General features: G+C 38.4%; 5 protein-coding genes and 1 non-coding gene across 8 annotated transcripts; 4 read left to right on the top strand and 2 right to left on the bottom strand.

The window, feature by feature from the left end:
• The first annotated feature begins 68 nt into the window (after positions 1–68).
• On the top strand, positions 69–3,897 carry LOC125601817 (pentatricopeptide repeat-containing protein At3g07290, mitochondrial-like). 3 transcript variants are annotated; one of them, XM_048773816.1, is made up of 4 exons: positions 69–2,978; positions 3,282–3,362; positions 3,452–3,547; positions 3,624–3,897. In XM_048773816.1, exon 1 carries the CDS (start codon positions 96–98, stop codon positions 2,649–2,651), a length of 2,556 nt encoding a protein of 851 aa, XP_048629773.1. In that variant the 5' UTR covers positions 69–95; the 3' UTR covers positions 2,652–2,978; positions 3,282–3,362; positions 3,452–3,547; positions 3,624–3,897. The 3 variants fall into 3 exon arrangements, with proteins under 3 accessions (XP_048629773.1, XP_048629774.1, XP_048629772.1); XM_048773817.1 differs by having other exon boundaries at positions 3,282–3,366; XM_048773815.1 differs by having other exon boundaries at positions 3,282–3,547.
• Positions 3,652–6,472, top strand: LOC125601819 (TRAF3-interacting protein 1-like). The gene is made up of 3 exons (XM_048773819.1): positions 3,652–3,896; positions 4,717–5,470; positions 5,624–6,472. The coding sequence occupies exons 1-3, from the start codon at positions 3,819–3,821 to the stop codon at positions 6,106–6,108; spliced, it is 1,317 nt and encodes a 438-aa protein (XP_048629776.1). The 5' UTR covers positions 3,652–3,818; the 3' UTR covers positions 6,109–6,472.
• Positions 6,473–6,514: 42 nt separating this feature from the next.
• LOC125601818 (GTP cyclohydrolase 1-like) lies at positions 6,515–9,243 on the bottom strand. The gene is made up of 2 exons (XM_048773818.1): positions 8,695–9,243; positions 6,515–7,792 (listed from the first exon to the last, which is right to left on the bottom strand). The coding sequence occupies exons 1-2, from the start codon at positions 8,906–8,908 to the stop codon at positions 6,663–6,665; spliced, it is 1,344 nt and encodes a 447-aa protein (XP_048629775.1). The 5' UTR covers positions 8,909–9,243; the 3' UTR covers positions 6,515–6,662.
• A 2,830-nt stretch (positions 9,244–12,073) lies between these two features.
• Positions 12,074–12,180, bottom strand: LOC125601821. The gene has a single exon (XR_007334453.1). It is a non-coding gene; the product is annotated as a small nucleolar RNA R71 (small nucleolar RNA).
• A 10,867-nt stretch (positions 12,181–23,047) lies between these two features.
• LOC125601816 (ninja-family protein 6-like) lies at positions 23,048–24,668 on the top strand. The gene is made up of 2 exons (XM_048773814.1): positions 23,048–23,553; positions 24,123–24,668. Exons 1-2 carry the CDS (start codon positions 23,124–23,126, stop codon positions 24,530–24,532), a joined length of 840 nt encoding a protein of 279 aa, XP_048629771.1. The 5' UTR covers positions 23,048–23,123; the 3' UTR covers positions 24,533–24,668.
• Positions 24,669–25,744: 1,076 nt separating this feature from the next.
• On the top strand, positions 25,745–26,940 carry LOC125601814 (dolichol-phosphate mannose synthase subunit 3-like). The gene is made up of 4 exons (XM_048773812.1): positions 25,745–25,835; positions 26,338–26,443; positions 26,552–26,659; positions 26,743–26,940. The coding sequence occupies exons 2-4, from the start codon at positions 26,342–26,344 to the stop codon at positions 26,800–26,802; spliced, it is 270 nt and encodes an 89-aa protein (XP_048629769.1). The 5' UTR covers positions 25,745–25,835; positions 26,338–26,341; the 3' UTR covers positions 26,803–26,940.
• The last annotated feature ends 664 nt before the right edge of the window (positions 26,941–27,604 follow it).

The following is a 27,604-nucleotide window of genomic DNA, read 5'->3' as shown; positions in this document are numbered from 1 at the left end:
CGATGACACTTGATTTTCCTTGTTCAATAGCCCTGAGTGCTGCTAAAACCCTAAAGTGACCATTTTTAACGGCCTTCTCCTTCTCCAATTCGTGCATGCTGATACACATCAGAAACTCTCGAAAGATCTCAGCTTTAGCTCGTCATGCTCTTCATTCTCCTAATGCCTACTCCTCCCCATCTCCCCAACCCTCTCATGCCGCGGCGGCGGCGGCTCGCGATGTCGCGCAATTACTAAAAACCCCAAATTGGGAGAAAAGCACCACTCTCAAAACCCTAGCTTCCCACTTGAGCCCACACGTCGCTTCCCAAGTAATCTCCCTTCACAGCAGCGAAACCGACACTTGCGCTCGTTTCTTCAATTGGATCTCCAAACACTCCTCCTACTGCTTCTCCCCAATTCAAAAAACCCACCTCCTGAAACTCATCGTCTCTTCAGGTCTCTACCAAATCGCGCATAGTGTCATCCTCGCGTTGATCAGAGAGTTCAGCAGACACGAGAGAGAGATCCTGAGACTAATGGATTGTTTCGATAGTCTGAGAGACGAGGCTCGGTTCAGATTAAACTACCCTTGCTACAGCTCTCTTTTAATGTCTTTAGCTAAGCTTGACTTAGGCCTCTTGGCTTACTCGACTTATAAAAGAATGGAATCCGACGGCTTTCTCCCTGGGGAGATTGATTACAGAACAATCGTCAACGCTCTCTGCAAGAACGGCTTTACTGAACCTGCTGAGATGTTTATGTGCAAGATTTTTAAAATCGGGTTTGTGTTAGACTCTCATATATGCACTTCGTTGGTTCTTGGCTTTTGCCGTGTGTTGAATCTTGGAGAAGCTCTAAGAGTGTTTAACGTCATGTCTAGAGAGGAAGTTTCTGAACCAAACTCTGTTACTTACTCTAATTTGATTCACGGGTTGTGTGAAGTAGGGAGACTTAACGAAGCTTTTGTGTTTAAAGAACGAATGGGTGAGAAAGGTTGTGAGCCGAGCACACGGACCAATACTGTGCTTATTAAAGCGTTGTGTGATGAGGGTTTGGTTGAGAAAGGTTTTACCTTGTTTGATGAAATGAGGACTAAAGGGTGTAAGGCGAATGTTCACACGTATACGGTTTTGATCGATGGGTTGTGTAGAGAGGGGAAGGTTGAAGAGGCTAATGGTGTTTATCGAAAGATGTGTGAGGACGGGGTGTACCCTAGCGTGGTGACTTACAACGCGTTGATTAATGGTTACTGTAAAGATGGGAGGATCGTTCAGGCTTTTGAGGTTCTTGCTGTGATGGAGAAGAGGGGTTGTAGGCCTAATGTGAGAAGTTTTAATGAGCTTATGGGAGGGTTGTGTAGAGTTGGGAAACCGTTTAAAGCTGTGTATTTGTTGAAGAGAATGGTTGGTGATGGTTTGGCGCCTGATGTTGTGAGCTATAACGTTTTGATCGATGGGGTTTGTAGAGAAGGGTTTATGAATGTGGCGTACAAGCTTCTTGGTTCGATGAGTTCTTTTGACGTTGAGCCTGATTGTGTAACGTTCACGGGTATGATAGATGGTTTGTGCAAGCAAGGGAAGGTTGATGTAGCGAGTTCGTTCTTAAGTTTGATGGTGAGAAAAGGGATAAAGGTAGATGAAGTTACTTGTACAGTTCTTATTGATGGTTTCTGTAAACTCGGTAAAACTAAGGACGCGTTGTTTATTGTTGAGACGTTGTGTAAGATGAGACTGTTGACTACTCCTCACTCCTTGAACGTGCTTCTCGACGTGCTGAGTAAAGGCTGTAAAGTGAAAGAGGAGTTAGCGATGTTTGGGAAGATTAATAAGCTTGGTTTAGTTCCTTCTGTGGTGACCTACACAACACTTGTTGAGGGGCTGATTCGTTCAGGCGATGTTAGCGGTTCATTGAGGATGCTGGAAGCGATGAAGTCGAGTGGCTGTTTGCCGAATGTTTATCCTTACACGATCATCATCAACGGTCTTTGCCGATTTGGAAGAGTGGAGGAAGCAGAGAAGCTTCTTGCTACTATGCGAGATTCAGGAGTTTCTCCGAATCATGTTACTTATACTGTAATGGTGAAAGGATATGTGGATAACGGAAAGCTAGACCGTGCTCTAGAGACCGTTAGTGTTATGGTTGCAAGAGGATATGAACTTAACGAGCGTGTCTATTCATCTCTGCTACATGGACTTGCGTTATCTCAGAACAAGCTAATATCAATGGTTGAAGAGCTAGGTGGATCAACACGCGGAGTATATGGTTTCGTTGTCACACGTCTATGCAAAGAAGGAAGAATAGATGAGTCCAACGAACTGATCCAAACTATGCTCAAGATAGGTGTTTATAATGAGAAGGCGATAGACACTGTCATAGAATCTTACTGTGGCAGGAAGGAACAGAGCAAGTGTGTGGAGCTGATCACACTTGTTCTTGGAACCGGGTTCGTCCCGAGTTTCAGATCCTTCTGCTTAGTGATTCAAGGTTTGAAGAAGGAAGGAGAGAGTGAGCAGGCGCGTGAGCTGGTAATGGAGCTTCTGAGATCAAGTGGGGTTGTAGAGAAGAGTAGAATGTTGGATTATGTTGAGTGTTTGATGGAAGGAGATGGTACTGGTGATTGCAGTGAAGTTATTGATCAGTTGCACTTCAAAGAAAGACCTATCTTCTAAGTGTTACACTTTTAGATTTTTGTATAGCCATTTTTGGAAAATTCTTAATCTTTTGATTCCCAGTGTTAAAAGAGAACTGATTCATTCTACTTTTGGTCAATGATAATGACTGATGATGGGCTAAGCCCAAATATCACTTAAAGCCCATTCTTGGATTTTTTCTCATTATAAATAATTTTTTCCCAGCTTCGGACCAAAGTTTCTGCTTTCTTGGTCGGGGAATTGAGAGAGAGAGAGAGTCTTCTTCTTGTTCAAGAACAGACCCATATATACAAATAATACCCGTGATTTTTTAAAAAGAGAGCATTACAGATACATACATAGAAGGTATATATATACACATACCCATATGCTAACACATGGGGATTTAGAGAGAGAGAGAGAGGAGAGATAATTTTCACTTTCTTCATTGTATTTTCTCTTCTCTCTCTTTTCTGAGATCTTCCAATCTCTCTCTATCTATCTCTCTGCTGTCTTGTATATGATTATCAAATTAAGAAAGAAAAAAATATTTAAAACTGTTTCAATAAGAAGTACGCTGATTTTTCTATTTTCCGACAAGCTGAAAAAACCTTTCTTTCTAAAGTGAAGTTTCGTGTTTTTTTTTTGTCTGAAAATTTGATCCGACAGCTCTTTTTGCTATCTGGGTTCCCTTAAAGGTTTAGCCTTTCGTACTTCCACCTGCGCCAATTGCACTTGGCGATCGTCAAGGTTGGTGACTTTTTGGTCCGATTGGTTTTTATCTTATTAGGGTCTGATTGGGTCGCAACCCTAATTTTTGGATGTCTTATACTAATTAGGATCGTCCGTCCCTTGGAGATTAAACACTGATCGAATTGGGTTTCTTCACATTCAATAAAGAGGCCAACTTGTTGGCGGCTGCCTGCTGATAAAAGGTGCTTTTGAGCTGTTAACTCCTTAATCTGAGCTTAATCTGGAAATGATATCGATTTCTACTGGTGGCTTTGGCAGGTTAGCGACGGTTCCACGGTCAAGATAGGATTGAAGTGGTTTTATAGAAAGTTTTGGAGTGATTTTGGTTGATATGGTGGGCTGGATCATAGTCTCTGATCTGGTCAGGTGCTACTGGGATAAAAGGATCGAGAAAGTAACGAGAAGAGTGGTTTAAAGTATATACCACTTTAAGGAACGTGAGGAAGAAGTGACATGTCTCGTTGCTTTCCATTTCCACCTCCAGGATATGAGAAGAAGATTAGAACCGATGAAGCAGACTCTTTGATAAAGGTTACCACATGCTAACTCATAGGATCTACTCTCCTTTGAATTTGTGGTCTTTCTGGTGTACTTTTGGAGAGTGACTAGTACTTAGGTAACACATGTCTTGCCCCTAGGCTCTTAGAAAATGATGAAGAAAACTTTACCACGAGACTGGAGTCTAATCAATATTTGTAAGATAATGGAAGAGAGTGGTGAATGGCCGAGTTCATGAGATTCTTTGTGTTGTCTCCTAGACTTTTAAAGAATTTATCTTGCAAATGTAGCTATAGTGAGAATCATGAATGCTGAAAGACATAAACGGGTAATAGAGAATCATAAACTCCAATGAATTGGCAAAGATGAGTTAAAAAAAAAACCTCCCATCTTTTTCAACCTTTAAAATAAAAAGTAGTAGCTTCTGGTCTGCCCTAGTTGTTCTTCCATTTCTCATTCTTATGATATTTTCTGGTATATAGCAAGCTTTGCCGGATCCTTGACTTAGAATGTTGAGGTGCTTACGTATTGAAGTAAATATTTGGTTTTGTAGCTAGTAGTTTTGGATGTTAGATAATATGGATTATTGGTGTATTTGACCTGAAGTTTACAGTCAATTAATATACTAATATCACTTGGAGGAATATGAGAATTTCTAGGAATACTTGCTTGTAGCATCTTGAGAAACTATTGTAATTGTAATAATATATAGTTAGTAGCTTAAGAATTGGTGTAAAGCTAATAATGTATCAGACTAGGTATGTACTGGAGGTAATTAAGACTATGTATGTGCCTTTCTTTTAATCATCACTTATGTAAGTCTGATCCTTTTCTCCTGGGATTGAAACTGCAGGAAAAGCAAAAGAAGCACAAAAAGGAGAAGAAGGATAAAGAAACAAGCAAAGACAAGCACAAGGAACGTAAGGAGAAAAAAGATAAACATAAAGATAGGAAAGACAAAGACCGGAATAAAGAAAAGAGCAGAACCTCAGAGGACAGAAAAGCTGCTGGTGTTCTGCCGAACACACAAGACGGAGAGAAGCTTGTAAGAGATACCTTGCAGAGTAATGGTAATGGAGAGTCTAAGTTTATACAAGACCTGGCAAGAAGGATCAGAGATGAAGAAGAAGCTACAGAGAGTCAAAGCGGGGGAAAGATTAGGAATGATGATGAAAGAAGAATCAATAAAAATTTTGCAATGGAGAGGAGGCCTGAAAATGTATCATCTTGCAGTGGTCAGAAAGGAACCGAGGAGGTCATGTTTAAACCATTGGAGAAGAAAGATCAGGCAAAGAAAATGGAACTACAAGAGAAGAATCACCGAAGAGGAAGTGTGATTGTGGCTGATATGCCACTGGATAGTAAGAAAACTGAACCGAAGTACACAACACATAGAGGTAGTAAAGAGGAGGAAACAGAGGCGTTAAACAAAACTGGTCAGGGCAAACCAAAAGATGTAGAGGAAGGGCCCAAGTTAAAGGAGAGACATGTAGATACTAGTAATTTTAGAAGGCAGGAGGACCTTTCAAGGGATAGCATTAAAAATCTTAGTTCAGAGGGCATTCTTGGCAAACGGAAAGATCTTGAGACAAATGGGTTCTTGCCTGGTGAGTTCTTATCATTACTCTTTTTATTTAATGGAATAAGTATACATTTATAGATGGTGGGTTCTTACTGTAGTGAGTCATGTTTCAAATCTTGACAATCTGTGTACTACTATTGTTTGTCTCTTAGCACCTTTTTTTTTAATTGCTATGCAGAGAATGGATCTAGGCCTAACAAGATGCTGAGGCCAGTTGCTTCTCCAGTATCATCCGTGGAAAATGGAAGAAAGTTGGGAGAATGCCAAACTCCTCTAAAACCTGTTACTGAGTTGCAAGGAACACTGTGTAATCCAGAGGCCAAGGAGCATAGAGTTAACGGTTTCATCAAGTCTCAAGAACCCAAAAGCCATCCAAGTATATCTTCTGTGAAAGCGAAGGAGAACGGTGAAGCATCCGCGAAAAAGCGGCCTCACTCGGACTTAAAGTATTTGGATCAGATACTGAATGTACCAGAAAGGGATGAGGTTGATGAAACTGAAGGACAAGAGTGGCTTTTTGGTCAGTCTGGTATGAAAGTATTAAAGAAGCCAAAAACAGATTCTACTACTACTGCATTGGATGAGACTCTGCAAGTCTGGAACCAGGCTCTTAGTATAGAATCTGCTGACATTGTAGCTCTTCCTTATGTTGTTCCATTCTAGTTCTGATGTTCATTCACTTTAACCAAGGAGAAAGATCGGTTTTAGCATTTCAATGAGCTTGGTGCATCTGGAAGGGATATGCTGAGAGGTATGACTGGTTTGGCTTCAGGAGAAGAGAGAGGCTTCTGTACTAGAACAAGTCAAGTCTGATTGTTGGAAATGAGATTTGAGACATTTGATTCAGTTTTGGTTTCCTGTTTCTATCATCAGAGTTGATGGGATTAGCATTAAGCTGTATATTAGAGAGGATATAGCAAAATAGAGGAGAGATCTTCCACTAATACATTACATTTTGTAGACTTTGTTTCCCCTTTTTGGGAGTCAAAACTATTATTCTTGGAATCCAAACAATTCTTCATCTTCATTTGTCAATGTCTCTGAGTTTAATGAACAAATAGAAGTGAAATGTAGTAAGACTCTAAAGATTGTGTTTGGAATTGATATGCTTCCAAAGTTTGGAGACTTGGAAGTGTGTTTATGATATAAAGTAGAAAGAAAAAACAACAACAAACAAAACAAGTAAACACTCTCAAATAGGGGAGCTTGAATCTGCCTTACAATGCAGTAGTTGTTGTATGGATCTTGTCTAGAAACTCTGCTCTTGCTGAACTGTCATTACAAAACTGACCCAAAACCGCGATAGTTGCAGTGCTGCTACCAAACTTCTCAATCCCTCTAGAGATCATACAAGTGTGCCCTGCTTCCGCCACTACTATCACATCCCCACCAACAAGAGGGGACAGCTTCTCAGCTATCTGCCGTGTCATCCTCTCTTGCACTTGAAGCTTGAACCCGTAAAAATGCACAATAGACTTCACTAGCGAGCTTGCAATAGCGTTGGATCCTTCGGTGCAATAGTAGCCAACATGAACAACTCCGTAGAAAGGAAGCAAGTGATGCTCACACATTGACCAAAAAGGCATTTTCAGCTCACAGTGCAGCCTCTTCTCTCTGATATCTCCATTGGCTTTGACAGAGTTAAAGCCGTTTAGCAGCTTCATCTCGAGGTTAACGTTTTGGAAGTTCATCATCCAGTTAAGGAACCGAGAAGGTGTAGCAATGAGTTCTTTCCTCGATGGATCTTCTCCTAATGATCTCAGAATGGTAACAACCGCAGAAACCATTTCTTGATCTTCTTCAAGAAAGAGTTTAGACTTAACGCTCGGACACCACTCTTTCGCAGAGCCGTCAGCTATGCCTTTGAACTTCAAGAAACTCATAAACTCACCCCAAAGACTCGACCTTTCATCCTCGAAAACACCTGACCCGGAGGAAACCATTAGCTTCACAAAACCATCATGACTTGACGAGTCTACTAAGTCCAAGCTTGGGAAGTGAATGTGAGAGCATTGCAGAACAACAGCGACGCCAGACGGTTTGACCCAGTGCTGTAGCGCAGAGCATATCTCATCAGCCAAACGCTGAGGCTCCTGGAGCCGCTTGGCGAAAACGTCGGCCACTCTAGAGAACTTGCTCAGTCCCAAGACGCGCTGCTCGGATGGGACGTAGCCGATGTGACACCTGACGTGAAAAGGAAGCAAGCAAGACTCGCAGTAAGAGTAGTGGTCGAGGTCTCGAACTACAACGAGTCCTCCCACTCCTCCCGCTTGCCCAACTCCTGAATCTAGCCCTGCTTCTGGAAACAGAGCACTCTGTACATACTCCTTCACTTTTTGCTTATAACCTGAGCAAAACAAAAAAATAAAAGAAGCCATCAGAGACTCAACCAAACCAAACATCAGTTAACTAACAAAGCCAAGCTGGATGAAACATTCGCTTATGCCCCTAAATTTATATAAAAAGAAAATATTCTATTGAAATCTATACTAATATTGCATCAATAACCTGAGCAAAAACAAAAAAAGCCATAGAGACTCAACCAAACCAAACATAGCTAAGTAGAAAAGCCAAGCCGGATGAAACATTTGCCTATGCCCCCAAATTTATAAAACAAAAAAATATTTTATTGACATCTATACTAATATTGCATCAATAACCTGAGCAAAAAACAAAACAAAAAAAGCCATCAGAGACTCAACCAAACCAAACATCAGTTAAGTAAGAAAGCTAAGCCGGATGAAACATTCTTTAGGTCCCCAAATTTATATTAAAAATATATATTTTATTGAAATCTATACTAATATTGCATCAATAACCTGAGCAAAAACAAAAGATGCCATCAGAGACTCAACCAAACCAAACATCAGTTAAGTAACAAAGCTAAGCCGGATGAAACATTCGTTTATGTCCCCAAATTTATAGAAAAAATATATATTTTATTAAAATCTATACTAATATTGCATCAATAATCTGAGCAAAAACAAAAGAAGCCATCAGAGACTCAACCAAACCAAACAAACATCAGTTAACTAACAAACATGGCCTGTTTTGAGCAAAGCCAGATGAAACATTCGCTTAGCCCCAAATTTATATAGAATTTTTTTTTTTTATTGAAATCTATACTAAGGTTCTGGCAGAAACTAAAACAAAGGTTTCATTATAGAAAGGAACAGAAACCAACATGCATCAATAACTTTTAGAGCAGCTACTTACTTAGCTAGTGAATGTTATTGTGAATGTGCATACCTCTGGTGCCTTCACGAAGGGCCTTGGCGACGCGAAAAGGAGTCTTTTTGATGCCTTCTCTGTTGACATCTTCGTGAAGACCTTGCAGGAGAAGCTTGACGGCGTCTTGGATGGCTAAAGTCTCTGGTTGGTGCTCGAAGGGAAGCTCAAAGGAGCCGTTTTTCAATCCGATCTCGAGGTCTAGATTCAAAGGCCCTTCATCCAATGACCCCATCGAATCACACCACCGGATCCAATCGATATGGAAATAAAAAAATCACTAATCGAATCCGAAATTTGAGATTTTTCCAGATGCCCACTAAAATTCACACGACATCTCGCGATAAAAATGAAAACTTTGAACCCAAATCCGAAGAAAATAAAAATTTGTTTCTGGGTAATGAATTTTCCGGGAAAACTAATAGTTTTCTCGGGAAATTTTTCAGAAACGAGGGGTTGCCGTTGATCCAGTAATATGTGGATTCGAAAACATTGTGATTCTCTAGCTCATTATTATTATTTATATTTATAAAGTTAGTTGCCACCACTAAGTTCTGGCGTATTGGAAAGCGTAATTTTAAGAAGCAGCTTGCGAGTCTCTTTTTTTTTTTTGTTACTACTAGTTTAGTTTGTAATCTGTTAAAGTTATTCAAAGGCGGGGTAAGGCGGCGAGGACTTTTCTCTGTCTAATCTCTATCTCACCTAACCCTGTTTTGTCCTAATTTTATTTTAAACTATTGTTTACTTAAGTAGATTAATATTTTTTTTTCTTAAAGAAGTTTTTCTCACCCAGTGGATTAATTAAATTATGTAGGATTATATTTTGATATCTATGTTGAGGAACGAGCTATTTGCACTTTTTATATGCTTTTTTTTTTGTCAACTTCACTTTTTATATGCTTGAATGAAATTTCCATCAATTGAATATATAAAAAAAATAAAATTAAATAAATTAAAAAATATTAAATTCGGATCCAGTTTCTTTCCAGTCAGATCTCACATTAGATTTTGAATTACATATGCTAGATCTACTTAGGTGACGAAATTATTGTTAAACCCATAATGATTAGCAAAAGTCAAAAGGCAAATATGCACTAAGAAGTTGTACTATTTGATACACTCAACTATATTTCAAAAAATAAATAAAATTGTAAGGAACTTTTTTTTAAAAAAGTAATCATATATCAGTTTTTAGAATAAATGAATATTGTTTTAAATGCTTTCCATAATATGTTCATGAGTATAATGTTCAGTAGAAATGTTAGGTTTCTAATAGAAACTTACGCAAAATAGATCTAAAACTATTATTTGGGGGGGGTGGGGGGGGGGGGGGATTCTTTTTGGATTCTCGGTCCACCAAGAAAGCCATGTTGCAGAAAGAAAAACTATAACATAACTTTTTTCTAAGATGGTTTAAAGTTAATCGTCTACCTATGATTGCAAAACTATTGATATATGGTGTTTTATACATCTTGTATATATGCTTTTAAATTGGTTTTCAAGTCCTTATCGAGTCTTCCTAGTCCTTTTCGAGTCATTACAGGTCTGGAGTTGCATTGGATGGGAGATGAACCAGCTGGAACAAAAGAGGCAGAAAACAGTGCAATTTGGTGATTTTCACGCAGAACAGTCTTGATGACTGTTCCGGATAGCGGAGCAACCCGAGTGATTGTTCCGAGTGAGTGTTCCAGCGGCAGAGATTTTTAAGGAAACTACAATCATTACGGGATTTGCCCTAATTATCCCTATTTTCTCTCCCAGCCGCCTGTGGCTTTGATATATCATATTTTTCTCTTTCTTTTTACATACTACGCGATTCTAGACAGAAGAAAGCCATTGGAGACTTTAGAATTTGAGGATTTGCTTATTGTAAAGGGAGAAGGCTCCATCTCTCTCGTCTTGAGAAGAATCCTGAACCCTATCTCTTTTATTTTTATTGATTCAGCATGTTTTCTTCATCTGTTATCTTTGTGTTTTCTTGCTCCATGGCTGAGTAGTCAGCTTGCTTAGTCTAGGGTGTTAGGGTGTTAGATCCGTGAGCTTGACATAAATAAGTTATAAATCGATTGTCTTCATTCACTGTTATTCTTAAGGCTTGCATCAAGTTAACCACTTAGTGCCTGATTCTAGGTTTAATCTATTCATCAAAAGTGTTATAGGTTGCTAGACATAACTTGAATGAGCATTGCATCCCTAATCAGCGAAAGTAGATATTAGGGTGTTTTGTGAACATATCGGACTTGATCTCTATTGCTTGCTGTCGCATCTTGATCCAAACGAGAGTTTAGGTATCAAGATCGATCAGCATAGGGGGCAGTTCCACGACAGTGGGCTGTTCTACTTGAGTGATCCGAGTTCTAGACTGGTCTTTAATCGAACTTGAATAATTGTTTGGCTCACACTTGTTTAACACCCGATCAAACCACCCTAGGCTAGCATTTTAGTTATCTGAATTCTTTAATTAATCTTGTTACTTGTTTCTCACGAAACCCTCAAATCTTAAAACCCCCATATTGTTTTAGCTAAGTATTGATCCCATAAAGATAAAGTGTAACCGTTGGTCTCTGTGGATTCGATCCTAAAGTGCTACATCGACATACCATTCGATTGTGGTAGTGTGCACATTAGGTTATTTGGTGTGCGTATACACGTAATATCAAATTGGCGCCGTTGCCGGGGACCATCTTTTTACCTTTATTTTTCGGTTATTTATTTAGTCTAAGACCTCTAACTTGCCTTATCCTTTTTGTTGCAGCTAATGTTCCAGGTGCATGACCAGTAGACATACTCGGAGAAACGCACAAGGAGAGTTAGTTACATTTACCAACCAGGAGCTAGCAAGGTTAGAAAGAACAAATCGTCAACAGCCAAGGCAAACTGACACCACTATGGGTGATCACGCCAATCAGGATGATCTCGCTGCGGCTATGGCACTCATGCAGCAGCAGATGCTACAAATGCAGCAGACCATCCAAGCTCAGCAGGATGCTGCTGAACAGGCTGCTCTCGCGCAGCAATAACAACAGGCGCAGACTGTCCAATCGGGCAGAGAAACCTTCCGCGTAACATCCCTACTACGCGCTCTGCCATTGTTCCTCCACTCTGCACCAGGCAGGACTTCGAGATCAAGCCTGCTTTGATCGGTCTAGTACAGAGAAAGGTGTTCTCTGGTCTCTCTACAGAAATTCCAATGGAGCATATTGAGAGCTTCGAAAAAGTCTGCAGTTTCACTCGCGTGAATGGTGTTCCACCAGACTACATCACGTGCATGTTATTCCCATTCTCTCTTGATGGAAAAGCTGCACGGTGGTTGAACTCTCTCCCTACCGGCTCTCTCACTTCATGGGAACAGGTCCGATCAGCTTTCCTAAGCCATTTCTACTCTAAGGCGAGAACAGCTGCATTGAGGAACAAGATCACCTCCTTCAGACAGCTCACTGATGAGCTTTTCTGCGACGCATGGGAGCGCTTCAATGACTATCGCAGAGAATGTCCTCACCATGGATTTGATGATGATTATATCCTGGACATTTTCTATGATGGAGTGGACTGGAAATACCAAGGTGCTCTAAACTCTGCGAGCAATGGAGACTTCATGACTCAAACCACTGCTGGAGCGTTTAAGCTGATTGAGAACATGGCTGCTAGCTCAGCTAATAAGAAAGAGGAGAGTGATTGCTCCAAGAAAGGAAACAGTTCTGACGCCCAGAAAATAGATGAGCTGACTGCCAAGGTTGATCAGCTACTGAAAAACAACCAAGGGCACGTTTTCAGCATGGAACAACCTACGGCCGGGCATATTCAGAACCAGAACCAGCGACAACCGCAGAGCAATCAGCAAGCTGTTCCAGCTAACGGGAACAGTCAACCAGATGAGCTGAAGGGTCTGGGTATGATGATGCAACAATTGTTGCAGGGTCAGCAGGTTCAGGCCAAGACGTTGAATCAGGTAACCACAGAAATGGATACCAGGATGGGCAACATGTTCACTGAGCTGAATAACAAGTATGACAATCTTGCGATCCACATAAGAAAGATCGATGTTCAGCTTGCTCAAACAGCTGAGAGTGTCAAGAGGCAACAAGAGACGCTTCCTGGAAGAACTGATAAAAATCCTAGGACTGAGCACTGTAATGCAATAGAGCAGCCGTTTACTGAGACTGCTCCAGGCGCAGAAGAGAGAGCAGAGCAGTCTGCTAGCTCTGGAGTGACTGCTCCTAGCGAACCTGCTGAGACTCCACCATCTCGAGTCTATGTTCCCAAGGTTCCCTATCCAATTCCACCTAGACATCTGATGGATCCCATTAGTGAAGAGCAGCTGATAGGTTTTAACAAGATGGTGAGAAGGCTTCCTAAAGAACTTGCATTCGAAGATGCTCTGCAGATTCGTCCATTGCTCCAGTTCTTTAAACACTGTAGAGAGACTCAAGAGGAGATCAAGGTCCTCTATATCAAAGCACTGTCTACACCAGCATTGAAGGTATTGCCTAAGGTTGATGATCCTGGAAAGTTTGTTTTCCCATGCTCCATCGCAGGAACAACCTTCAAGGATGCTCTTTGTGACTCTGGTTCTTGTGTGAATCTCGTCTCAAAAGCTATTGTAGACGATTTGGCTATTGCTGATGTTGAGCGTTCTCAGCTGACCCTGACCTTTGCAAACTCTTCCAGAGCAATCCCATATGGAACCATCCGCAGCCTTCATGTTCAAGTAGGAGAATGCATTGTTCCTGCTGAGTTTCAAGTTGTTGAGATGAACAAGGATCATGAGATGCCTTTGATATTTGGAAGGACATTCATGGCTACTGTTGGAGCAACCATCGATATGCCCAACAAGAGAGTCTGCTTCTCCAACATCAACAAGAAAGTTTTCTACAAGGCTGTACCCACCAGATCTTCCTCATCACACGCCTCTCGCATAGTGTTTGATGTAGAAAAGCTGAAGGTTGTTCCAAAGAAGCAGCATGGTGATAAGGGTGAGAGCAGACTGTTCTTTGATGAAGATCCTAGCACTGATCCTACTAAATTCAGAGGGAATTCAAGGGTGATCCTTCAATGACTTTGATACCTCTCAAGTGTGATGAGAACTCCATTGAGTATGAGGTAAAGTGCAAAGGTACCTCTAAACCGTTCTCTAAAGTCAGAGCTATTCTCACACATGAGCTGAAGGAGAAAGGGGAAGCTGCTGTGAAAGGGTTGTTGAGCAGAGTTTTGAAGCTGAACATGTCTGATTGTGGAGCTTGTTTTGGAACAAGCCCTCCTGCTCAACCCGACTGATCCCAGTCACCAAGTCAAGCTAGAGACTTAAACCAAGCGCTTGGTGGGAGGCAACCCACTGGTGAGTGTCATTAACATTAGGATTTTCTTTTTACTTATTTTTGTTTTTAGTTTGTTGAGTCTCAGGTCAGAAATCAGAAAATCCGAGACCCTTGACTGGAGCAAGCAGCTGGCTGCTCTCATTCCAGAGCATCCTTTACCGGAGCAACCGCGTCTTGCTCTGTCAGGCTGCTCCGCGCCAGGTAAGTATCTCGAACAAAAAAAAAATGTTTATTCTTGATTTCACCTTCTCTCTGATTTATTTTCACACCAGGGACGTTGTGAAGTAAGTCTGGGGGAGGGTTTTCGTCGTTTACTAACTCGTTTCTTTCTTTTGTTTTTCTTTGGGTCAATTCGAGTCAGTTTTTATTGAGTCAGTCAAAATTTTGTGGGAATTAGGACCTTATTCCGTGTTGATCACTAACCACCTCGTGCTTTAGTTATCTTATTCAGTGACCTTAGCAGTGGCGAAAACACACATGTGGACCTGGAACACCCTGACATATCTCACTTGATTCTCCAGAAGGTTCTCAGCCGATCAGGTTACACTGGGTAGACTTAACTCCACCTTACTTGAACCTAATCTTGACTGAAATTCTTCTTGTTATGGGCATTAGATCAGGGAAACGAGAACACACTCAGGACTTCTTATCCTTTTTATCCATCTTGCTGATCCTGAGTGGCTAGCTCATCTTTAGCTAGTTCCCACCCTGCACCTTAGCCTTTATTCCACCTTCATGCATTTGTTTTTCAGTGTCATATGTGCAGATATGTGCAAAAAGGTCGGAGAGGAAAGGATCAACGCAGCCTGCTACTCGTTACTGCTGCAGAAATTCAGTCAGAAAGGAGAACAAGCAGATTAAGGGAGCAACCGCTCCATAACCAATGAACTGCGCAAGAGCAGGGGTGGAGAACCAGAATGGTCGCGAAATCAGAACCACCAGTGGCACTCAGAACGATCATGTATTACCTCCTTCTTCGTCACATCACCATATCAGTATTCAAAAAAAAAAAAAAAAAAAAAAAAAAAAAAAAAAACGAGATTAATGTGATGGAGAAAGGGAAGAAAGAAAAGAAACATGGAGCCACTGGAAAGGTCGAGCAAGAAGTTGGTACCAAGTATTGAAGAGTGTGTAGAGGAAATGGAAAGCAGAACAATCAGTTGCCTGTTCCGTCATCAGAACAGTCGCACCAGATAGAGCAAAAACGAGTAGAGGCTGTGGACATCAATGGATCTATCCTCTCTTGCCATTTTGTGTGATATCCTGCATCCTCTTCAATGAAATGGTAGCCCCTAAACACTCTTAACTCCACCATTAAATAGCCTGTTCCACACCTAGACCGTCTACCCTGAATGATGCCTGTGATGAGAAGCTCACGCTACTCTTAAATGAATGTAGGGAGTTCTGTCTCGATAGTGTTGCTTTTTCAGGTTTGAGATGAAGAGTATGGAGCCGATTTTTGAACAGCAGTCAGTGGGGTTCCGGTAAGGGTGTGTTGTCCTAGTTTTACTGCTTGTATGGTTCAGAGATTCGTGGTTAAAGTATGGTTGCTGAGAATAGGAGAGTTCCCACACTTTCAAACATTTCTCCCTGTTCTTGATACTTGACATTGTTTGAGGACAAACAAGGATCTAAGTCTGGGGGAATTGATATATGGTGTTTTATACATCTTGTATATATGCTTTTAAATTGGTTTTCAAGTCCTTATCGAGTCTTCCTAGTCCTTTTCGAGTCATTACAGGTCTGGAGTTGCATTGGATGGGAGATGAACCAGCTGGAACAAAAGAGGCAGAAAACAGTGCAATTTGGTGATTTTCACGCAGAACAGTCTTGATGACTGTTCCGGATAGCGGAGCAACCCGAGTGATTGTTCCGAGTGAGTGTTCCAGCGGCAGAGATTTTTAAGGAAACTACAATCATTACGGGATTTGCCCTAATTATCCCTATTTTCTCTCCCAGCCGCCTGTGGCTTTGATATATCATATTTTTCTCTTTCTTTTTACATACTACGCGATTCTAGACAGAAGAAAGCCATTGGAGACTTTAGAATTTGAGGATTTGCTTATTGTAAAGGGAGAAGGCTCCATCTCTCTCGTCTTGAGAAGAATCCTGAACCCTATCTCTTTTATTTTATTGATTCAGCATGTTTTCTTCATCTGTTATCTTTGTGTTTTCTTGCTCCATGGCTGAGTAGTCAGCTTGCTTAGTCTAGGGTGTTAGGGTGTTAGATCCGTGAGCTTGACATAAATAAGTTATAAATCGATTGTCTTCATTCACTGTTATTCTTAAGGCTTGCATCAAGTTAACCACTTAGTGCCTGATTCTAGGTTTAATCTATTCATCAAAAGTGTTATAGGTTGCTAGACATAACTTGAATGAGCATTGCATCCCTAATCAGCGAAAGTAGATATTAGGGTGTTTTGTGAACATATCGGACTTGATCTCTATTGCTTGCTGTCGCATCTTGATCCAAACGAGAGTTTAGGTATCAAGATCGATCAGCATAGGGGGCAGTTCCACGACAGTGGGCTGTTCTACTTGAGTGATCCGAGTTCTAGACTGGTCTTTAATCGAACTTGAATAATTGTTTGGCTCACACTTGTTTAACACCCGATCAAACCACCCTAGGCTAGCATTTTAGTTATCTGAATTCTTAAATTAATCTTGTTACTTGTTTCTCACGAAACCCTCAAATCTTAAAACCCCCATATTGTTTTAGCTAAGTATTGATCCCATAAAGATAAAGTGTAACCGTTGGTCTCTGTGGATTCGATCCTAAAGTGCTACATCGACATACCATTCGATTGTGGTAGTGTGCACATTAGGTTATTTGGTGTGCGTATACACGTAATATCAACTATATATATGGAGTCAAACAGTTTTTCGAGAAATGGAACCAAACATGTTTTGGGGGAGAAAGATTGCCAAATTCGATAGTGGAAGGGCATTGATACTGATTTAGATATAAATGTACGTTCATTTGTAGTGATCTGAAAGAGGATTTGTTAGGAAATGAAGAAAAGCATAAAGAGGAAAGTACCTGAGGTATCCATGGAAGAAGGAATGTTGATTGATGTTTGCACGATCTTGTTCCTTAATAGGTTTGATATATATAGCGAAAATATTAATTAATTAATAGATAGTAGTAAAACAAACCTTATTGAATGATCATGAATTTAATATTTCGAAATTGTTGACAAAAACAAGAAGACTATTTGATTTTGTTGAGTTGCATACATAAAAAGTTGGATATAATTTTTTTAATATATCTATATCATATACCAATTTATGATTAGTTTTCACTTTTCATTATATAGTAAATTAACGGTAATTAATTTATTTTCCGTTTTTTTTTCTTCACAAACTGAAATTTTATATATACCGAATAACATTACATCCTTTATCTATAAAGCAAGCTATAGCAAAAAGAAAGACCATCCCAAAAAATCGGTTAACCTAACCCAATTTCTATTTCCAGCACCAACAACGTACATCCCAAAAAACAAACCGACGACATTAATTTAAGATATAGATGTGTTTCTTTCATTAACAAACCACTGGTTCAACCAGCGGGGGGGGGGGGGGGGGTGTCCAGTTACAACATAAAACTGAGAAAATCCTAGGTTCTTCACACTCTGTGCAATGAAAGAGACGCATCTAACAAATACATGCGATCCAATCCTTAATTCCCATGCCTCAAAGACCTTCAACTCTCTTTGGATTTCATTTACCTCAAATTGAAGAGCTGGCCAATGAGCAGGTTTATGAAGTGCCTCGACAAGATCCCCAAAAGTTGAAACAAACCTCACCTTCTTTTTTTTACTCTTCATGCTTTCTAGAGCCTACAGTGTGACCTGCAATTTCGCCTCACCTATAGATGCTTCTTTAGACTCATTTTTTCATTTTACTTATAAAAACTGGTACTTATATTTAGCGAAAAGGCATTTTTATGCATCTATACAATATTTGTGGAAGTCTTGATTTTTAAAAAATCCTGAAAGATCCAAAACATCTTATAATAACTTAATATTTTGTTTTCCATTAACTATAGGGTTTATTGGAAATGTTTATATTTATTTTGTAGTACAGCCTAGAGCATTTAAACAAAACCAACCCTACGTACTGATACTAAAAATATCATATTGTGAAAGGCACAATGTGGACAAGTCCATTAGTTACTGGTTTGCAAGGTGTATAAATTAAACAACCGATCTCTCTGATAACTTCAATCTCAACGCAAAAAAAATAACGAAAGAAAACAAAACTCTGGTCATGGTTTTGTTAGTTAACTCTTGTATGTGGAAAAAAGTGATTAATTATTTAGGTGTGTGCCTGTGTGGTAAGATTTATTATTATCTGTAGAAAGTAGGCAGCAGTAATCGGTCTGTATAAAACATTCCACGTACCGAATGATTGCAGAGAAGTTGGGTTAAAGTTAAGTATCCTTTGTACATATTTTAACAACATTGTCACTAATATGACAGAAAATCTGTATGTTTTTAGTTAAGTTGTATAATTGTGGCAATCAATTCATAATAAAGTCCCTTAATTAATACAATTAGTTAGTGGGTATGACAGAATGAATTTATTTAGTTAACCGTTTGGAGGAAGAAAGTTTGAATCAAGTATTCTTTTAATTTTTTTCCATGGTAAACCTCTTGCTAGTGTTTTAATTTTCTGTTTTTTGAATGGCATAGTGTACACATCAACCTCAACTAGACAAATAAGCTTTTTTATTAAGGGATATGTATCTCACATTAGAAAATCAATGGAACATTAAATAATATATAAAGGGTTAGGGCCAATCCACTAATAGCCAATTGGTTTTAAGTTGGAAGCTCATAATAAACTCGAATCTAACATAGTACCAGAGCCCAGATCCTAATAAGTTAAACCCCTAATTAATATTAATCCTATCCGACCGGGTATATAGATCTGACTCGCTCGACCGAGTATAACTGTCTTAAAAAGTTTCCGAGATTTCTGGCCGATAAGAGCCATCATCTCGAGGAGGGGTATTAAGGGATATGTATCCCACATTGGAAAATCAATGAGACATTAAATAATATATAAATGGTTAATCCACTAATAGCCAATTGGTTTTAAGTTGGAAGTCCATAATAAACTCGAATCTAACATGGTATCAGAGCCCAGATCCTAATAAGTTAAACCCCTAATTAATATTAACCCTACCCGACCGGGTATATAGGTCTGACTCGCTCGACCGAGTATAACTATCTTAAAAAGTTTCCGAGATTTCTGGCCGATAAGAGTCATCATCTCGATAAGGGGTATTAAAGGATATGTATCCCACATTGGAAAATCAATGGAACATTAAATAATATATAAATGGTTAGGGCCAATCCACTAATAGACAATTGATTTTAAGTTGGAAGCCCATAATAAACCCGAATCTAACATTTTTGGCACGAGTTTTTCGTAGCTCGACTTATGATATAACACAAGAAGCTAAGCTTAATAAGGACTTACTGAGTCCATATAAATATGGGTTATACCTACACTTTTGTTTTGGGTAGAAGGTTACACTTCACATTAAGTTTGTATGCAGACAGTCCATATAAATATGGGTTATACCTACACATTTTTTTGGGTAGAAGGTTACACTCACACATTAAGTTTGTATGCAGTATGTCTTTCTTTCCTTTGTTCAGGCTTCTGATTCTCTTCAATATTTAGAATCTTTATCTATCGCGGTTATAGAGAACATTTGGGTGAGATTTTCTCCCATGTTAGTAGAACCCAATAATTTCTAAATATATATTTTCAACAGTCCTCCATATTCATTCTAAGGACTCAAATCATTATTCGAAGATTTTTTGATCTCGAGTATGGGCTCTTGATCTCTTTGTCTTCTTTTTGGTTATTTTATAAGCTAAGTTATTTTCATTGTTTTTTTTTTTTTGGGATTGTGATCTTGGTCGATGGTCTATGTTGTATTCCAATCCAATTAATAAAAACGAAATGAAAATAAACCAAGAAGAAGATAAAATGAGGTTACGCATAACCAAGTTGTCTGCAGTACCAAACAATAAAATTAACAAATGTTATTGCGAAAAAAAAATTAATAAATAAATGTTATTGCGAACGTCTATATTTGATGACCACCGATAAAAACAGAAGACACACATAGATTTTTTGGGCTTATTAGTGTTTGCTATAGGTTAAAAATGAATCTAGATCATAATGTGTCATTATTACTTTCTAATTATATTTAATTAAAATCTACCATTGTTAGCAAGACTATCAACATGATTTATGTTATACATCCATTTATACGCACGCTCAAACTTATAATCAAAATACAACATAATTTCCATATAAAGATACCGACTTAAAATTAATATGAAAATACAACATAGTTTCGGAACCAGAAAAATAGTCTGTTTTTGCAAATTATTTGAAAAATATCAAGATACTAAAAAAAAAATCCCTCAGCTCAGAAATCATTCATGTACCACAAACGCAGAATTCAAAAACGGATAGTCTAGCATGCAGTGCCAAGAAACAACTGTTTTTTATCGTTCACATGGATGCGGATCCCCCCGATTTGGTCTAAAGAATGCGTATGAATCTGCTTAAGTTGATGTCAAAAAAAAATGTAACCATGTTTTCACAATTTCAGGAATATATAACATGGTTATTACACATTTCCATACTAATATGAATGATTTGAAGATTCTATTAAAGTGAAAATCATAAAAGAGAACTAAGAGAATGAGATCATGTTACAATGTCATATTTGCAAGAGGACCTCTTTAAATACGCCAAAATCCTATCACTAGGCCAATATTTTGGTTGATGGCTTATTGTAATTGTTGTTGTTATTTTTAATTATGTTTTATCAGCTAGTGATAAATCATTATAACGAATGTCATTGTGTATTGGGCATGCTACTAAATTTCGAGAACAATGGGGGTAATAGTCATGATTAGACCATTGATGTGACTGGCAAGGATTTAGTCATATGACATATCTCTACGTAGAGTTGTTGCATACAAGGTGTATGGGCAAGAACAAATATTATGCTTTTTAGTAGTTGACGTAAGCTTTATTGGTATCTTTTCTAAAGTTTATTTACCATTTCAGGATTCAGTATGTTATTTCTTGAAGTTCTTCGCTATTTTAGCCTATAGTTGAAGAGATTACTTATTTCTAAGTGTGCATCAAAATGTTGCCAATGAATCAAGACTAATTCGACATTGATAATGTCTCTATCACTAATTAAGCAATTTGGTGGATACATGCAAGAATCCAAAATACCATACGGTGTGATACTGAAATGCGAGGTTGTGAATGTTTCATGTTTTTTAGTGTAACCAGCTTCTTATATTTGAAATTGTTTATGCACGTGGTTGTGTTTGTTGGTGGCTTGAAACCAGTTATGGCTGATAATGATTCTTATCATTATACAAACATGCACAATGGTGACAATCAAGTAGTTGTAAGACATGTACAAGAAAATGATTGAAACACTAAAGAAATACCAAAAAGTTAACCTCAATCTTAGCATTTGAACGTCCCCAAAAGGCTATTGTATCACATATTCACATATCTTGTTTTTTTTTAAAGCGTCTCTATAGATGCAGCGTATTTTACAATGATATTTTTTCAAACCTGAAAAGGAGAGATAAACTCTGTTATAAAAGGATTATGAGTAAAATCAGTTAACCACTTCAGTAGTTTCAGCATTAGCATAGTTGACACGATCGTTTCTTGAAAAGCAGCTAAGAGCATCCAGATAAACAAAATATTAGTGCAGCACACATATGACATAGACACTCATCACATCCATACTTCCCAATTGTGTAATAAGCAAATGATGATCAAACAGCACTATGAGATGATGATCAAACGACACTTGCAGATGATGTCCAAAAAAAGAAGATCAAATTGTCCCTAGCTCTTCTCTCTACAGCTACCCAAAGAAAAATATTTTATATAGGCATGTACTAAAACATTAGCCCATTAACTTGAACTTGTTCTGTATACTTATGTCTGTAAATCCAACACTCGATATCTTTGAATTACCGGTTCCAATCTTTGTCTTATGTATTTAAACATAATAAATCATAGTTCATGGGTCGAAGCCTCGAATTACCAATATTAATCGTTCTTGAAACAACAACGACTAGAATAAAACACATAAACAAGTTATTAAAACGATTATAAAAGTTTTTACTCAAATTTTCATCCGTTGGCGTTTATTCCATTGACTGAAAATAGTAAGAGTATACACCAAAAAATTTGGGTGAAAATAGAAAACCATGGTATAACTTTTTCCCCAGGATTTATAAATCAAAGAATCTTCCCTTTTCACTTTCCAGGTGCAACTCATGCAGGTAGGTGGAAGGCTAGGCTGGAACTTTCATAAAGCAACATCTTCAAAGGGTACCACGATTTGAAAGAAGACACGTTTCACCTAGCTCATCACAAAGTTATATACAACCACTTGTATTCGACCACGTTGTTATTAATCCCGTTACAACGTACCACGTTTATAGCCATCCGTCATATCAGCTGAGACTAGTCGCAACGTAACAGCGCTTTTCCTGAACTGGTCCGTCTATAACCTATTACACTGTCTTTCTGTTTCACCTCAAGTTTGTGGGACCGTCTTTAACATATCCTCACCACGTTTCGGACCAAGAGTAGCCTTCGTGGTCGTGATTCACGGAGTCAAGATATGAGACGCAATAAACTGAAAAACCAAACGTGTCCTAGTCAACGCCAGCAGGCTCTCAGGGTACACGTGCCATATGCATGTCCAACGTGCTACACGTGGTGGCCTCGGCACTTTCCGCTGGTTTGTATGTAACCAATGGGAAGTAGATAGAAACCAACAACGGAAAATGCAATTATGCAAAACCATTTATCGATAATCCGAGATTGTAGCGATAATAAAGTTTCTTAACCCTTCTCTTAATTTACAAACTAATCATTAATCATACGTGTAATGAAAACCGCTCATGTCCACTATAATCATCGGACAAGTGTCATGACATTGAGGCTTCCCAATTCTCTTTTTATTCCAAAATAGATGAAAGCTTCAAAAACCTTTAAAAACAACTATAACATCTTTCTTCTCAACGTTACACGGTTATTGAATCTTCATCAATGGCAACAAAGCTTGGAAAAGACGAGGATGCTGCGGTCGAGCTTGAGCTATGTCTTTCTCTTGGAGGCCCCTTCAAGAAAGCTCAACCGTTAGAGTTCTGTACGGAAAGAAAACCTAATAACGCCGTCAGATGTGTGGAGGATATTGACGTTGATCTTAACGACGGAGCGGTGAGGCATGAGAACAATGAGACGAGGACAAAGGAAACAAGGAAGGAACGGGAAGGGAAGCAGCAGCAGAGAAGCGGAGGAGAAGGAGAGTACAAGAGGATCAGAACAGAATGTAAAGAAGTCACTAACGGCGTGGATCAGTTTGATTTGAGCTTCAGTGGATTGGGCAACGGGTACAGGTGGGGTCAATATAAGGAAAACAGTAAAGCTGCGACCATCGGGTCACCCATTTGCAGCTCGTCCGACGTATCTGATCCAAGTAAATATATAACATTTTATCTACCATACAGACTATCTAATTAGCCAATCTTGTCAAATTCTTGGGTATATAAACTATTTCACAATGAAGTGTTACTATTTAACATTTAGACTAGAGATATTATATTTTTGATGACTTTGAAATTGACTAGTTGATTTTTAAGATTTCTTTAATAGTAAAATAAACAAATATTAGAATGGGTTAGATGTATTAAAGAATCACGAGAATTATGGGGGGTGATTGGTAGTTGCTGTAGGTGCTGTCCACAGCCCTATTTATTTCCACAGCACCAAATTCAGAGCAATCAAGCTTTAAATTTTTTTTTGAAACCACAGCTCTTAAAATATCTTACAGCTGTACAAGTGCTCTGCAGAGCCAAATATCCAAAGCAATTTTTTAGTGCTTCAATAAAATTCTACAGCAATAAAATCTAAACCCACAGCAAAAAGTCTACAGATTTTTTTCTACAGCGAAATATTTAAAGCTACAGCCATTACCAATCGGACCCATGGTATTTGCATGAATATACTTCGGTTGCAGTTATGACGTGACTTATGCCCCATGTTCAGGTGGAAGTTGTGAACTTGGGATAAATTCTGACCAAACCAAACCGGTTAAATCTCCGGTTAACAACATTACAACCCATACAAATGAAGGTCAAGAAGATGCAGTGGTAGTGGAGACCCAAGAATGGTCCAGCTCTGTAGCCAAAGAGACAGGGAAGCCTCCAAAGCCGCGTCCCAAGGGTAATGGCAGTATGCTTCCGTTTGCTCAGATGCCATGCGTGACCAGCACCGGTAACGGACCACAGGGCAAAACTGTTAATGGGTTTCTGCATCGGTACACAAAATCAGAGATCAGTATAATATGTGTCTGCCATGGAACGTCATTCTCGCCGGCTGAGTTCATCATTCACGCCGGTGGAACCAATGTGTCGCATCCGTTAAGGCATATAACTGTTGTTCCGTCAAAGTTTTAACTAGCTTTCTTTCGTGGGGTACCTTGTGTTTTGTTTTTTTTTGTATATATTTAGCTGATGATCTTTTCTTGAGTTCAAAGGGACTCTTTATTGGTGAATATTGTAGTTCTTGTTTTTCCATTTCTGGTATGATTTACTTTACTAATTTAGTGCATTTTTTTGGTTATGGAGAAAAGCTTATTTGAAACTATTCTGTTGCATTTGCCAGATAATTCAGGAGTAAAAAAACTTGGCGGTTATACTCTTAAAAGACAAAAACATTCAATGTATAATAATGGATTAGTTATAGTACCAGTGATATTAGAGAGATTCTGAGGTGGACTATTTTTATCAGTGACTAGCATCTTATAGACACTGTTAATTTAGACCATGATTAATCTGGGTTTTTAGGTATGGTTCTTAACCGAAAAGTGTAAAAAAATATCAAATCATGAATTAAAGGCCTGGCTGGTTCAAACGTAGCGGTTGCGGTTACGGTTGCGGAAGTTTGTGGATGCGGACAGTTGCGGTTTCTATCGGTTTTAAGAGATTTGTACGACTGGTACTACGGTTAAAAATTGGTGCGTTTGCAGGTGACTTATGACTGGTTAACTATCAAATACGGTAACAGTCAAATAATAAATTAACAATATTTACATTTAATATAATTATAAAAATATCAAAAATCATAAAATTATAATAAATATAAAATTTATTTTTAGAAAGTTATAATTTTCATTTTTGAAATTTATTGAAATTGTTTTTATTATTAAATTTTATGATATTAATTAAAATATAATAGATATATTTTAATATTTTCATAATTTCAATTTTAAATTTTTTCTTAAATATTAATATTTTTATTTTTGTATATATATTATTTAAAAAAAAAGAAAAAAATTTACCTTCCCGCAACCACAAACGCTACTTGGAGCCAACTTTTGAATTTATGAGATTCAGAGCAGTTTGAAGCGGTTTAGAGCGATTTGAGTGATTGTTGTAAACCGCCGACAACTGCTACCAACCGCAAAAGCTGCGTTTGCGGGTGGTAGCGAGAAATCAGCCGCCCCCTAAGAACTCTAAATTTAGAATCCGAGTTAATTATGATCTTTGGAGATATTTAAAAAGAACTGGTAATTAAGGGCTTCTAACCGTAAGTTGTTTGGAAACGCGGTTTAGCTTATACAAGGTCCACGTAGGATAAAGGCTTCATCGTCAAATGACCATTATACCCATAGACTGAAGCCCTAGCGAGACAGATTGATTTTAGGACAGCTTAAAGGTTGAAACTTTGAGTGTGGAGGCGAGATCTGTGAGTTCAAAGGTTCGATCTTTACCATCAATGCCCGAATATTTAATTTAATTGATTATAGTTCTTTCTGTCTGATGCATTTACTTTGGTGTTGGTCTTTTGTATTCTGAGTAGAGTAGTTATTCTTTTCATGTTGATTTTTCGTTGTGGTGGATTTGATCGTAAAGTTGCCAGATGATGATTTGAAATAATTGCGCAAGGGTTATGAGTTTCAGAAAGATTGGAGGATTGATTACTCTGATCTGAATGAACCCGTGACAAAATCATTTTCTTCTTCTCGAACTCTGATGGCAACTGCTGATCTATTTTTTAAAAAGTTTTCAGATTTGAATTTGTGTTTTTGAGTTTTAAAAGTTTTTGAGTCTCATGAATATTATCTTATGATGATGATTCATGTTCTGCACCTCTTTTGGCCTGTCATGATTCTGCTCAAGGAGCTTTTACGCTCCATTGACTTAGCACTTAGTGTCTTAAACATTGCAATAATTAAATTTTACATAATATTTGTTTCAAGGGCAATGAAGCACGTGGTGAAGATCTTGAGCCTGCTAGTGGCAGTCTCTGCCTTTTGGATTGTTCTTTTGCAGGCTGCAATAGTTCCACAAAGTCACACATTGTTGGTGAGTAAACGAGCCTGGTTTGATTTGTCTTATTTTAGTTTGTCTATTGTTCTTAACAAGCTGAAAATTTTATTGGTTGTAACAATGTTTTTTTTTGTTTTGCACCAGCTACCGATTTACTTTGTAGTGTCACTTGGATGCTATGGTCTGTTAATGGTTGGAATCGGGATAATGCAGTTCCCTACCTGTCCTCAAGAAGCAGATCTCTTGAACCATGTATTATCTCTGCCCTCTTTCTTTCTTTCTTATGTTGTTAATATTGAATCTTTTTTACTAACCTGTTTTAGCTGGCATTGCAGGATATTGCAGAGGCAAAAGACTTTTTAAGCACAAACGGAATAGATATTGGAACGTATTGACACATTTTGTAATATTCTTCTTGTTGACTCCCTAGCATTAACATGTTTCTCATTCTGTAATATTTTGCAAGTTGTCTTGTTTAGATGCAAGTTGTGAACCCCACTACTTTGTAATACTTCAAAGATTGTCGCTGGCTAAGTGGCTAGCCTTCAAAGTTTTAATATTAGTACTACAGATAGTTAAAAATGGTATTCGAAATTGGTTATATTGTAGTAGTAACAGAGTCAGCCTAACAATTTGATAGTAACAGAGTCAGCCTAACAATTTGAATATCCTAATTTTAATTTAAAGAATTGTCACTTATCAAGATACTCTGATGATGATATTCATCGAAAAAACAATTAAATGTTTTGAGTTACTCATATTACAAACAAACAACTCATGAACAACATGTCTTCACTTTTACTAGCCAATCTTCTCAATGATAGAGTGGATAAGACAATTTTTTTAACCTGCAAAGAAAAGGGAAAGAATCAAGACTAGAACACGAATGATTCTTGTTTCAAATGGACAACACGCAATATATAGAGAATCCGACTTACTGGAGATTGTCTCTATATCATTATTCATTTGGTGGTCGGAAGGAAGACTCGGATGAGGTCTTCAGTAGTCACATCCTTCCTACACGTAGGGCATTTAGCTTGAACAGAGATGGCTTCTTTTATGCAACTTTTGCAGAAAATATGACCACACTTTTGTACATCTCCTCAGTAAGGGGACACATAATATTGGGCAGTTAAACTTTGGTTCCTCTACTGGAGCCGCCACCCCAGACTTATTAGACTTCCTCTGAACAAGACA

The sequence above is a fragment of the Brassica napus genome, unplaced genomic scaffold, assembly GCF_020379485.1.
Source record: "Brassica napus cultivar Da-Ae unplaced genomic scaffold, Da-Ae ScsIHWf_2660;HRSCAF=3417, whole genome shotgun sequence".
In the NCBI taxonomy this organism is placed as follows: domain Eukaryota; kingdom Viridiplantae; phylum Streptophyta; class Magnoliopsida; order Brassicales; family Brassicaceae; genus Brassica; species Brassica napus.
This window is presented reverse-complemented; position numbering and strand designations above follow the sequence as displayed.